At 44.4% G+C, this 14,663-nt stretch overlaps 1 protein-coding gene across 1 annotated transcript in view; it reads left to right on the top strand.

Moving 5' to 3' along the window:
* The window catches only part of LOC147683583 (pyridoxal phosphate homeostasis protein-like), an 82,838-nt gene that overhangs the window by 45,436 nt on the left and 22,739 nt on the right, over positions 1-14,663 (top strand). The window contains exon 7 of the mRNA XM_086943982.1: positions 2,907-3,005. Within this exon, the coding sequence (XP_086800108.1) occupies positions 2,907-3,005 (99 nt within the window). The remainder of the gene's footprint in view (positions 1-2,906; positions 3,006-14,663) is intronic.

Raw genomic sequence — 14,663 nt, 5'->3', positions numbered from 1 at the left:
ACAGCAGGCCTAGTCTGTTTAGTTACACAAGATCACATTCACCGAGTTGGTTCACATCATTGAAAGGTGATGATACAATAATGCCGCATAGACTGAGAAGAATAATTATATTCCTACTTGAAATCCAGAACTGAGTGGGCCCTCACACACAAGGCACAATCTGCAGTTATGGTTACTCCAGGCACTTAGTTCAGGTTTAAGTGGTGTACAAGGTCTGAACGTTGATGAGCCTGTTGCATACATATTTGTGTAGTCTGAATATGGGAGGTCACCTCAGTCTTTTGTTTTACCACTGTTAATATTATAACAGTGAAGCGGAGCAATGATGACTTCATGTCTCAGAGCATACACTGGCCCACACCTGGGACTTTTGCTTTTACTAACGATTATGATATATTTGGGTCCAGCTGGTTCAGACTTTGGAAAGCAAAAATACAACAACATGTTTAAGCTATGCCAGGGTTTGTGTATAGGCTGGGTGTCCTGCTTCATTGATGTGGGACGGCAAGTATTATATTTCTGTTACACCAATTGTATATTGTATTATTGGTACTTACTTGTAGGTTCAGCTTCTATCATTGAAAGCATGGGCTCAAATCATTGCATGTAAACTTTTCCGGAAAAGGCAGGTCTGAGTGCAAGTGTCACATGTGAAATGGAGTACGAATTGGGTCTTCCACAAATTGTAGAGTAGAGTGTTGCGAACATGTGATTGATTTAGATGGCAGATAAGCTTCCCATTAAGTTAGATGCAAGGCGGCTCTACTACTCACAGATTGGACATCGTTTTCAAGCGATGTGTGGCTACCATGCTCTGGTGCGGTAGGATCTGCAATGCCTGAGACGCATGCTGTTGAAGTGTGCACTGGAGGGCAGACATTTCACAAAGAGAGCAGAATTATCTGCGCTGATCTAGTGAGCTCTGACATTATGAAAGTAGTTTTCTGTATGCAACCCCATCCGTTGTGGAAGGATAAAAATCAACCAGTAAAAGCACTGAAACTTCAGTGCTCCTGGGAGGAACAAACACAAGAAAGGAAAGCTATGGATTAAGGAGCAGGTAACAGAGGAAAATAATAGACAAGCTATCATGAACAATGTGCTTACTCGAAGCCTACTGTGTAATTTTTAGTTGTCTCTAAGGCAAGGCTTAAAAATGACTATCACGTGAAATAATTGTACCTTAGTACACATGTCAAGCAATTTATTAAGATAACCCAGCATTGCTTCAAAAGGCAGACAATGTGTGCTTTATTAAGCACCACAAGAAGAGACTCATGAGGTAGGATGAGCTAAATACTATCTAGAATGAATCTTAACTGCTGCCTAGACTGGCTTAAAAAATAGCAAGAGTAGAAAGACTGTTGGTTTTGAGCAAGTGGTGATCTGCCAATGGTTACCAAGTGCAATGACGTTGCTGACAAGTGATATGTGAGCTCATTACAAGACTACTATAAGAATATTTAACAAATATTGGGACAGCATACTATATTTCCGAATTCAGGAAAATCCTAGGCCAGTGAAGAGCAGATTGGAAACGTACCTTTGAGCATGGACCAGGTGCATGTCTGGTGTAAACATGGAAATTCCTGAAGCTAAATAATAGTTTAGGTTTATAGAGAACAGATGCTAGAATCAAAGCGGTTCCAGATCAGAAGATCAAATCACTTGACCTGGGATTTCAGCCCTCAAACATGCGGATTGGTGGCTATTAATTATAGCTCCTGCATCTGAAGCTTAAAATCCCCTCACTTCGTCTCCGAACGCTGTACGATGCCACCTGTAACAAAAGACTGACCTGGATATCCCAAAAGTTCTCTTTCGCTTGTCCTCCGATTTGTAGGCCTAATAAATCCAACATGTGATATGTGATACGACATTTATATAGCTCACTACCACTCCAAGGAGCATCTTGGCGCTTAAACTCCACATCTGCCAGCAGATGTATGCAGCTATACTGTCCCCACTAGAAGGGAAATCCAACAGATGATAATGTCTAGACTATCCCTACTAGAAGTGAAATTTATATTAGTGCTTTGCATCCTGTGTCTGACAAGGTATAGAGCCACGTTTTTAGAGATTTTCTGAATCTTTGCTCAGTATTGATCTCACAGAGCTGGTGAGGTAGCTTGTTCCAGGCCTTTGCCCCGATCACTGCCAAGGATTTACCTCCCTTTGTCGCCAGCCTGAATTTGGGGACAGTGAGCAAGTTGGCTGTAGTTGACCTAAGTTCCTGAGATGGATGGTATTGCGTAAAATATTTGCGCAGATACAGCGGACCCTGATGATGAAAAGCCCTATAGGTAATAGTCAGGACCTTAAACAGAATGCGCTTATGACATCCTGACTGCTGTCCATGTCTATCTTTGAAGGTCAAAAAAATGAGTTGACATTAACAGTGGCTGAAAAATAATTTGCTTGCTTGTACCTTGGTCCCCTTTCTCCTTGTTGAAATATTGCATGGTTTTGTTCTGTATATTATAAACCCAAGTTTTTCTTGCTTCTGGCATATGCTACTTGTGGCAGAGGCTCCTTGCCTCAGTAATCATCTGTTAGTAGTTTGAAGCATCAAAAGGAGGAACAATTTTAGTTTCTCTCATTATGGCAGTGGATAATAATGCTGTGTTCTCAGTACCCTCGCTGGATTGCTTCAAACCCTGTTCTTTTTTGAGGTTGTAATTGCTACCAAGAGTATTTGTTCACGTGGGGATGGGTGAGGCATGGAAGGTATCACCTTATTTATGTCAAAGTGCCATTTGAGCGTTTTCCTCCGATTTGATCAACAAAAGTGTCTACTCCATAAAGAATACATTGATTGTAGTGTAATGTGTGTGTGTGTGTGTGTGTGTGTGTGTTGTGTGTGTGCGCAGTCCTTTAACTTCTGTGCTCTGTCTTTCAACTCTTAGATGCTCTTGTCTTTGCGGGAGGAAGTGTGCACAAGGTTAAATATACCTCAAGCGAATGTGGAGCTGAGTATGGGCATGTCAGGCGATTTTGAGAATGCAGTAAGTACACAGTTTCATTTGCTTTTCGTTCTTGCCTTCCCTCCACATATAGTTTCAAGAAGTTAGCAATTTGTTGGCTCCACTAGCTCCTCAGGGAACTAACTGCACTTTCCAAAGCAGGTTATGTTTTAGCAAGTTAAGCAAGAGGCTGTACCCTGTTCTTTGGTATACAGCGTTTAACTCTATGCATGGGGAACATTGTTCAAGTCTTACAATGAACACTGACATTTTACACTATTACTTGCTTCAAATTAATAGGAAAAAAAAAAGAAAAAAACTGGGAAAAGTACCTTCGCAGGCAAAGGATTTTCAACAAATCACAGGAGCATGAAAACACTAACACACCAGCTGGTGTAACCGGGTGCCTAGTACACCACTTTGATTTGGTTAAAGCGTCAAAAATGATTCCTGTTCGTGTTGTGATATTTTTGCTTAGAAAAATCCTATATATGGTCCAAAAGAAAATGTCCAGTTACAAATGCCACTGACTTAGAACTTCAACAGTCTTACTATCCCAAATTTATTTGGGTTACACATGGTAAACTCCATAAGCCCCAAAAGCTAACTGACTTTTTAGGCGAAAGAAAGGACTGTCAGGTGTCGCTCACTCCTCTCCTACTGAGTTATGCTCTGTTAAGTGGGTTATGCAAAAACAACAGTTGATGGACAGAATGCCGAACAATGTCATACATTCACCCCAGTACAGAGATCTGGGCCTAAATCTATCGTTTTTTTGCTCACCATGCCATTCCAGTTTGAACCCAGCCATATGCAAATCAGTCTTGACCCTGTGCCCCATGGGAACAGTCCAGCCTGAACTGCCAAGCCTGGTCCTCCCTGGACTGGAAACAAGCATCCTAGGACCGGTTTCAGGCTTTCAGCCCTCATCAGTCAGGATAGCTTGATTCCAGCGGCATAGAGAGCACGGCACTCATCTCTGAGCATACCTGTCCCACTTGTGGTAACAAATGGAAAAACAACAGTTGATGGACAGAAACCGGTCCTAGGATGCATGATTCCGGTCCAGGGAAGACATGGCTTGGCAGTTCGGGCTGGACTGTTCCCATGAGGCACAGGGTCAAGACTGATTTGCATATGGCCATGTCTGAACTGGGGTGGTGTGGTGAGCAAAATAACGATGGAATAAACCCAGATCTGTGACTGGGGGTGAATGTTTTGCCAATGTGCAACATTCCGTCCATCAGCTGGTGTGTTTTGCTGTTAAGTGGGTTAAGCATAAGACAAGCTGGTCACAGAATCTCTTGTCTGCGGGTGGTATACACAGAGCCCTGCACCCTGAAATCAGTAAGTGCACACAGTAGCTAGTATTTCACACACAATAATTATTTGTTATTCATTGTTTATCTAAAAGTCACGTATTTTAGAATGATTGCAAGTATTAAAAACAGCTTGGCAGTTTTTGCACAAATGAGGCAATTTCTATGTAAGCCCCAGTCATTTCATTTTCATTTCAAATAACTTTATTAAATTCAAAAAAAGAATCATAAAAGTATACTATCAAAATAACAAGTATCATACATTCAATCACAAATCGTATTTCACAGTTCATGTTCAAAGTACCAAAATTCACAACGAACACTGACGGGCTATACATTACAATAGTGAGGTAGATCATTGAATAGTACTGGTTAAAATCTTTCACGTTGATCTCCCAAGATCTTTAAAAATGTTTTTTAAAGTGCAGTGCATTCTCAATATACAAACTATCATATTTAAAAAGACATAGTATCAATAAAAATTCATAGTTCATAGCATAAGCCCCAGTCATATTTCATTACACATCACTATCTAATCCGTCTTACGGCACAGCTGTACAAGTTCTACTGACCATGCCAAATCATGTCCCCATGCTCCTTATTGTGCCTTCGGGAATTGGGAGTCGGCACCTGTATTGAACTGGAATTTGAACCCTGCATCTTATTCGAAATATATGCAAAATCTCACTGCCACCTTTCTTCCTTCTCCTTAGGAGACCAAACACTTGGAGGTCTGTTTCTTTGCAGCCATATTTCATCTGCCATGCATATGAATAGCGTGTGCACCAGTGAATGGAAATTTTCCTCCTCTGTTTTGTTATAACGAATTCAGAAAAAATGATAATCCATGCATACATTTATTAGCTGCACTAAGCCTGGTTTCTAGACTCTATGCTTGCACCGCACACTGCTTCCATTTTAAATTTATTTATTTATTTTATCAATTTATAGGGCGCAACAGCTACCCAAAAAGGGTTTCCCGGCGCCTAGACACAGCTAAAATGAGGACAGAAAAAGGAGGTGACTGTTAAATGGTTATTGTTCATACAGCCAGGTCTTTACAAGCTTTCTGAACCTACAGTAGTTTTCTTCCTTCCGGATACCGGGGGGAAGCGTGTTCCACAGGGAGGGTCCAAGATAGGCAAAAGAACTGCCACCTGTTCTTGCACGTTTAAACCTTGGTATGCAGAAGCAAGCTGCTGTCTGAGACCGGAGGTTTCTCTTGGGCGTATAGAGGCAGGCAAGGGATTGGAGGTATTTTGGTGCTACTCCTGTTTTTATTCTGAACATGTAGTTCAGGGCCTTGAAACGAATTCTGCTCCCTATCCTGAGCCAATGAAGATCCCGACGACGGTTCGAGACTCCAGAGTTCTTCGGAATATTGCAAAGGAGTCTGACCGCAGCGTTTTGCGCTACCTGTAGTCGTCCGATGACCGATTTGTTTGCACCCAGATAGAGGATGTTGCCGTAGTCAAGCCTTGATGTGATAAGGGCATTGACTACGGTCTTTTGTGTTGATATTGGCAACATCCACAGGATCTTCCTCAACCATTTAGCTATGGTGAGACACAGGCCAGTTACTTTACTGGCCTGTTTGTCCATGGATAAGGCATTGTCCAATATAAAGCCCAGATTTCGAGCATGGGACACCGGGGTAGGAAAAGTGCCCATCTGGTCCGGCCAATGCGCAGGGTTCCAGAGGACTTTGTCCTTTCCCAAAATCAGTATTTCCGTCTTGTCGCCGTTCAGTTTTAACTGGTTTGTTGTCATCCAGTTCAGTATTTTTAATAGTCCTTCCTTGAGTAACGATGGGGAGTGGGGACAAGATTCAGATAGGGAAAAAATGATTTGGGTGTCATCGGCATAATTCATAAGCGTTAGACCTAGCTTTTCAACAAGTTCTGCCAGAGGTTTAAGATAGATATTAAAAAACAGAGGGCTCAGGATGGACCCCTGAGGCACTCCATGAGATGCAGGTAGGGTGTCTGACACGGCTTGTGCGGATGCGATCTGAAAAGTTCTGTTTGCCAGGAAGGATTTGATCCAATCCAGAGCTTTTCCTCTTACACCATTTGTATATAGCTCTTTAATAAGCGTTTCATGAGAGATGGTGTTGAACGCCGCACTTAGGTCCAATAACACAAGTGCGACCGTCTGGCCTTGGTCAAGAAGTTTTCTAATGTGTTCAGTGACACCTAATAGGGCGGTTTCAGTCGAGAAACCAGCCCTAAAGCCAGATTGCGAAGGATGGAGTAAGGAGTTTTCTTCTGCAAAAGTGGCTAAAGTAGAATGTACGTGTCTCTCAAGACACTTAGAAAAAGCAGGAAGCAGAGATATCGGTCTATAATTGGCCAATATTTCTGGGTTTGCAGTTGGCTTTTTCAAAAGAGGTGTGTCACCATGGCATGCTTCCACAAGGCTGGGACAGTGGCGAGATCGAGGGACGAGTTTAAGAGATTGGCAATAATTTCCAAAGACTGGTCATCCAATTTTTTAATAATTTTAATAGGGATGGGGTCCCTAGGGGAGCCGGATTTGACAGTTTTTAGGATTCCTTTCAGATTCTCTAATGAAAGAGTCGGCCAAGATTCCAGTAAATTTTCACCCAAAGCAGTGGGTTGAGGCAAAATTGGGTCAGAAGGAGGGGGTGGGTCGGAAACAGAAATTTTAGTCTTGATGTCTGAGATAATGTTATCGATTTTCTCAGTAAAGAAACAAGCTAACGCCTGACATTGTTGAGTGCTTAGGGGGGTGCAGCAGCTGTAGTATGTGCGCCCGCCAATTCCTTAACTTTGGAAAAAAGAGTTTTAGGCATGTTAGTTGCTTCGATAATAGTTTTTGAAACAAAAGCAGCTCTCGCTTTTGTACAAGCAGCATGTATCCTGTATCCTGGAGACCTGGCTCCAGGATACAGACACAGCCATAATTAATCTGGCCTGTCCCCCAGGTTACTCACTTTTTACATGGAACCGGCTGTCCAGAGGTGGAGGTATTGCCCTAGCTTTAAAATCTACTTTTGCGTGCTCCTGGACTGGTCTGCATATTGCAGGCTGCGAAAGCGCCTTGTTTAAGATCACTATCAGTCCTCAGTTCACGCTGTCTGGGATGGTCGTGTACCGCCCTCCTGGCAGCGATGTAGCTTTCAGGGGAGCTTTCCCTGAGGCAGTGAGTACGCTAGCTAGTGATTGCGCAAATTTCTGCATCATAGGCGACCTCAACCTCCACTTTGACACCCAACAGACCGCGGCCGTCAGTGGTTTCCAGGCGGATATGGAGGCCCTTCAGCTGACCCAACTTGTCACTCAACCCACGCACGTGGCAGGGCACATCTTGGACCCATTCTTTACCAACTTATCGGATGTCCAAGTCTCGGCTATTTCTCCAGTGTATTGGACTGACCATTTTTTGGTGTCCATATGGCTACCTCTCCCCGTAACCCCTACTATTCCACCTCCAAAGTGGGTCCCGCGCGGCATTGGAATAAGCTCAGGCTTGAGGATCTTCATCGCATCATGGCCGAAGAGCCACTTGGCCCTCTGTCTGATGCCAGCCTGGGCTACGACCAATTTTGCAGCTGGATTACTAAGGCGCTTGACAGACTGGTGCCTGTTATTGCAAGTAAATCCAGCTCCAGGAAGTCGAGCCCTTGGTACGACAGTGCTCTCCGCGTTCTGAAGAGCTCGTGTAGGCGGGCAGAAAGAGAGTGGCGGAAGGCGTACGATGCCGTTAAAAAAACCGCGTACTTGGCCGCGGTTAAGCTCTATCATCGAGCTATCTGTAGAGCCCGCGCGGCGTTCTACGCAACGGAATTCCGTAATAGCCATAATCCCTCGAAGACCATCTTTAAAGCCTTAAAAGACTTGATGGCTAAGAGAGTGGCTCCGCCTGTGGATGGTTCCACCTCACAGTGTGAGATTTTGGCTGCCTTCTTTCTGGAGAAAGTTAAGAACATCTATTTGTCATTTCCCAGCATGACACTACCACTTTCTCCTAGGAACGATCTCTGCAGCCGCCTGGTATTACATTCTCTCCCCGCTCTCTCTTGGGATGGGTTTGTTAAGTTGGCACAACGTGTCAAGTCCGGCTCCCCGGCGGACCCACTCAGACCTGCTCTCTTTAGAGATCCGTCCTTTCAGGGGCGCACGGCAGTGTGCTCATTAATCAATCTTTCCCTGACTTCAGGCACTGTTCCTGCCAAGTGGAAGCAGGCGGTGGTTTCCCCGATCCTGAAAAAACCATCTTTGGATCCTTTAAAACCGGAAAACTATCGCCCAATCTCATTGCTTCCCTGGCCGGCCAAAGTCATGGAGGCCCATGTTAATCTAGCCTTATCTGAGCATCTGGTACTGGCCAATGTTCTCGATCCTACGCAGAATGGGTTCCGTGCTGGGCACAGCACGGAGACCGCCCTTCTGGCAATGGTGGAACATCTGCGGAGTGTGTTGGATGCAGGTCAAACGGCAGCGCTTATTTTATTAGATCTTAGCGCTGCCTTTGACACAGTGTCCCATCGCATCCTCCTACACCGCCTGGAGAACATCGGCATTTGTGGCCCCGCTCTGCAGTGGTTCCGTTCCTTCCTCAGCGATCGCTCCTTCTGCGTTGCCACCCCTCCTTTCCAGTCCAAATTCCATCAGTTGGACCTGGGGGTTCCCCAGGGCTCCTCGCTGAGTCCCACGCTTTTCAATCTCTACGTGCGGCCGCTGGCTGATGTCGCCAGGCAGTGGGGCCTTACTATGGTCTCATATGCCGACGACACACAGCTAGCGGTCACGATCAGCGGGGACGCCGAACTGGATGCCCCCAGGTTCCGCGATGGGCTGAGAGAGGTGGCCAGCTGGATGAATAACAACTGTCTCCAGCTGAACGCAAAAAAAACCGAGGTGATGATCGTGGGAAGAGGAACGGACTGCTGGGGGGACAATTGGTGGCCAAAGGAGCTCGGGCCTGCCCCCATACCGGTGATGGAGCTCAGAAACCTGGGAGTATGGCTCGACCACACCTTATGTTTTACCACCCACACTAAGAGAGTGGCAGCTTGCTGCTTTGGTGTCCTACGCGGACTGAGGCCGGTGCTTAAATTTTTCGATGCCCCGACGAGACAGTTGGTCATCCAAGCGACGATCATCTCCCGGCTGGACTATGCCAGCTCGCTCCTGCTGGGAGCTAACCAAGCTGAGATCGTCCGCCTGCAGCGCGTCCAGAACGCGGCTGCGAGAGCAGTGGTGGGCCTGCCGAGGTCATGTCCCACGTCCAACACTCTGAGGTCCCTACACTGGTTACCAGTGAAAAGCCGAATCCATTTTAAGGTACTCAGCCTTGCTTTTAAAATTTTAAAAGGATCGGCTCCTGAGATCCTCAATAATCTTATATCCCCTTATGTCCCGACTCGCTCTCTCAGATCCCTAGGACAATCCCTTGTGGTTACCCCGCGTTTCAGGCTTAGCCGGATGGGCGGCCGCTCCTTCCGTGTGAGAGCTGCGGCTCTCTGGAATTCGCTTCCTTTGGAAATCCGCCTTTTAGAGGATCTACTAGCATTTCGCAGGGCCGTGAAAACCTACCTGTTTTAATCCTTTTATGTTGACTCTCACTTTTTCCGCGTTGTGTTATGTTCACCTTTTCCATGCGCCAGGACGCTCCTTCGCTGGAGCAGCTGTGCGCAAAATAAATGCAGCTAACATAACATAACATAACATAACAGCATGATAATGATTTCTAGCTTCATGATAGCTTCTTTTGGCATTGGGGTCGTATTTTTTACGCCATATGCGTTCTAGTACTTTGCATTTTGATTTTTCAATTTTAAGGCTGTCGTTAAACCATGGGGCCGGAGGACGATGCCTACTACCTTTGGTGCGAGTAGAGGGCAGACAGTTATTTGCAGCATTTGTTAGCCAGTTTTGTGTTTCAATTGCTACGCGGTCCATGTTGGAGTTTAGGCTTGGAGGGTTATATTTTAGTGCCGCATTTAAAGCATCGATGTCGACTGACTTCCAATTTTTCCTATAAGTGGCATCAGTGTTTTGTTCCACACTGGGGGAGGGTGGGAAGGTAATACTAAAATTAATGAGATGATGGTCGGACCAGCCAGAAGGTACGGTGGCGATGTACGTGAGTTCCCTGATGTTAGATATTATGGGGTCCAACAAATGGCCCGCTATATGAGTAGGGCTGGAGTTTATTATAGACAAATTTAGTGCAGCAAGGTCTTCCAACAGATTATAACATGAGGGGATGGTGGGATCTTCAACGTGTAGATTTAGATCACCCAACAAGGAGAAATTGCTTGATGACATATAGTAGGGAGTGATAAAATTAGCAAAGTTTGATACCCATTGAGAAGGGTTGCCTGGAGGTCGATAAATCAGAAGGCCTGACATAGTAAAATTGGGGTTCAAAAAATTTTTGAAAAGACCCGCTTCACAGTCAGGAATTGGTACAGATTCCAAAGTACATTTGAATTCTCTGTTAAAAATGATAGCAATCCCGCCCACTACCTGTTTTTCCCTGTCTATTCTGACAATGGCGTAGTTATCGGGGAGGGCAATACCAACATCTGGGCCGGCGCTGTCATGCAGCCATGTCTCAGTTAAGAAGACAGCGCTAGGACTTTCTTCGGTAAGAAGATTGAAAATATCATGCTTATGCTTAGGCAATGATCGACAGTTTGTACTGTAAAATACGTATGTTGGCGGCACGTTTTTACGTAATAGTTTGCATTTCCTATGTCTCCTAAATGGGTCGGGGTAGGGTTGATATACGGTGGTAGATAGTTTACATTCGGAGCAAACATGAGTTCCGACTTTGTGAAGGTTGGACAGAGAGCAATTCGGATTGGGGGTAGGGTGCAACGCTTTCAGAGCGGCAGATGTTCTTACCAGCCTAGGAGGAGCAGTGGGAGTGGGAGCCTCGGCCTCGTGCCCCGTCCTGGCACGGACGGGCACAGACGGGCTAGTCTTTGGCGTGTCTTCGGCGTGCTGAAGGTGTGCCCGCTGCGCTCGACCGCTGCGCTGTCGAGTGGTGAGCATGGTATAACGGGGATAGAGGAGTGGGCGTGGCTACGTGGGTGGGCGTGGCCCCGAGTCACGTGGTGCAGCGACGCTGAGGAGAAATTGAGGTCTTCCCCTCCAGGCGCTGTTTAGTGCAAAGAGAAAAGGTAACTGACTCAGTGCGTTTTAAGTTGTTTTAAAATGCGAACATGAAAAACATGAAACAAAGTGCAATTCACAAGATTAAAAATAACGCTAGTTTAGTGGCAGCACAGACACCCCGGCTTCCGCCTCAGGGTGCTTAGCTGGTCAACACCGGCTGAGAGCGAGCACGGCGCTTTTCTAACTTCCTGGAGTGGGCGTGGCTACGTGGGTGGGCGTGGCCCCGAGTCACGTGGTGCAGCGACGCTGAGGAGAAATTGAGGTCTTCCCCTCCAGGCGCTGTTTAGTGCAAAGAGAAAAGGTAACTGACTCAGTGCGTTTTAAGTTGTTTTAAAATGCGAACATGAAAAACATGAAACAAAGTGCAATTCACAAGATTAAAAATAACGCTAGTTTAGTGGCAGCACAGACACCCCGGCTTCCGCCTCAGGGTGCTTAGCTGGTCAACACCGGCTGAGAGCGAGCACGGCGCTTTTCTAACTTCCTGGAGTGGGCGTGGCTACGTGGGTGGGCGTGGCCCCGAGTCACGTGGTGCAGCGACGCTCACAATGCACAAACCGTAATCATTTAAGCAGCGCCTTGAGACCCTACAGGGTGAGTAGCGTGCTTTACAAATTGTTTGATGAATTTATTTAAGCAGAAAACAATCCTGTATTTTATTCAGCATTACTAATACACATGCAAGTCTTACAACGTATGTCGTACTTAGGAGCTCATTTAGAGCCTGTTGGACCAGAAACCAAGCTAAAGTTTGGATGGTTAAGTTTAAGACTGTTTAGGGAAGCCCAACACAATATTGTCTATCACAATTTTGGTGTACCTCAATATTCTTACTCTGGGTAATTTTAGTCTTGATATTCCATAGTAAAATCGTAGATTGAAGAGTGTGTTGTGGGTGGGTGGAAGGCACTGGGTTCTTTAAAAAGTTTGGGTCGAGAGGGAGTTTTAAAAGCAGAACGCGGTGAGGGTGGGTGGCAGGACACTAAGCAAATTGTTTCTTTAACGTTGGCGTTCGGCATTTTCATGAGGGCTGTGTGGGAGTGTGGTAGGATGCCGGGTATTTTTTAAGGGTGCCATGATAACCAGAGGGTGGTCAGGGGGGTGGCACAACACAAAATTTGACATGATCTAGGGGCTGAGGCATGTTATGCCATGTTGTGTATGGCTCCATCTTCAAAACTTATACATGGTAGTAGTGGACCCAAACTGGACAATTACTGCACCTCGTACAAAAACTCACAGAACAATTGTATACACAGAGGTGCTATTAAAGTTCTTGCACCCTACTACCAACGGTGACTCTTGTGCATTAGGAAACAAATGTCCAACCAATACACATTCAATAGAACTGCATTCAGCACCCTCATAGACTGTTAATCTAGCCATAAAATTAATGGATATTTATAAACGGGAATACAGTATTCAATAAACGTTGTCAATCCTTGTAAAGAAACATACAAATAATGTTTTCTCTCATGAGCTAAAATAACAAAATCCAGTTGTATCTCTAAGCTTTTCACTGTTAGTTTATTCTGTACACTGACACTTTCGGCAAAGATCAGCCAACATGTGTTTCCTCTTTAAATACTTTTTCAAGGCAGGAATATAGATATAATACATGTTTCTTGATATTTATACACAAATGGTGGCTAGACTGCAGATACTTGTAAGTTCATATGTTAAAATTCTAAACATGTATAGAAATAACCCTAGATACTTATGCCATTTTAATATATCGAAAAGAGAATTTAATTGCATGGAAATAAGAGTATACAAAGACTGAGAGAGAAGATTAAAGAAAAGTTTTCAGTGATTGTAAAGTCAAGCCTTCACCAAAAGTAGTGATCAAGGTGAATTCACCCAGCTGGGGCAGTTTTAATAGTATCCCATACACCCAGGAGTTCTGTATTCCTGATCCTAGTGATCTTCATGTGTTGTAGCAAAAAGCCATGAAAGCCCATGTATAATGGCTGGAACTATTCTGCTAACCCAAGTGTCTGGAATAATGAGAATAAAGGAAATCCACTTTAAAACTGGAGATGAAACTGTAGAAACGTGCAATAACGCTAATGTTAGCGGTTCACTTACTTCAAAATAAATAAAGCATATCAGTCACGATTCCAAAATCAAGTCCAGGCTCGAATCAAGCAAAAGTATATCAAGCAACAGGCTGTTATCTACAAAAAAGTCCAGATTATGTCATATCAGAGAAGGATCACAGATGCCCCATAATCACCCCATAGATCCTGTTCAAAATCAGGATCATTAAGCGGAATATAACGCAGTCGTGCCCATCATCAGGCAAACATTAACACATGAAATATACCCATGCATACCCCAATGTTCTACGTTAGAGTATATAAAAACCGAAGTGTTCGAAGTTGAGCCAGTCAATAAAGTGAACTCTACTTCGTTACGTCAGAGTGTTCAAAATGAATACATAGTAAATAAATACGCAATATAAAAGTTGGTTCTCAAACCATGGGTGCACTGCTACGATGAGCCACATTATTTAAGAAGTATAGCGGAAGTCCATGGTAAGCTCCCTCGCTGCAAAAAAAAAAAAAATGAAGATAGTTATAGACTGCTTGTGCCCTAAGATGTGTAGAGCTTCTGTCTCATTAGCAATCTTCAATCGAGCCTTACGTGAGTGCACTTGCCTGGTATCACCGCAACAGTATCCCGAAACACGAGTCTGTACTGGGGAATGAACCTGAACATCCATCTTTCTATTACATATGTAGAGCGTCTTGGTCATGTGACTCAATTGTATCTAGACAGTCCAATTTGTCAACAGCTCCATGAAGTGGAACAAGCAGCAGCGCCATATTGAAATGGTTAAGTCTTGCATAACGTAGAGATAACAGGCCACAAAGTCTGCTCGTGTCCACTACTTGATAAAGGTATACAGGAAATTAAACTTACCAAATGTCTCAAAAAGACCCTAAAGTAGGAAACTAAATCATATTGTAAAGATTCAAAACAGTCCCATTTGAAAACTACTGATAGGTGAGATAGGTGATTCCAGTTACCGCCATGTTGGAGAGGTTAAAGTCCAATATATCGTGGTCTTAGTGTATACAATGCCTCGCATATCAAGCTAAACGCGTCTCGGAGTAATTCAAATTTATCCAAAAGGGGTTTTTTTTCTTCCTAGTGCACATGATTAAAACTATACGTGAGTAGTACAGATTTTGACTAAAACTTTTTTCAAAGCTACTACATATCCA

The sequence above is a fragment of the Lissotriton vulgaris genome, chromosome 11 (assembly GCF_964263255.1).
Source record: "Lissotriton vulgaris chromosome 11, aLisVul1.2, whole genome shotgun sequence".
Classification (NCBI taxonomy): Eukaryota; Metazoa; Chordata; class Amphibia; order Caudata; family Salamandridae; genus Lissotriton; species Lissotriton vulgaris.
This window is presented reverse-complemented; position numbering and strand designations above follow the sequence as displayed.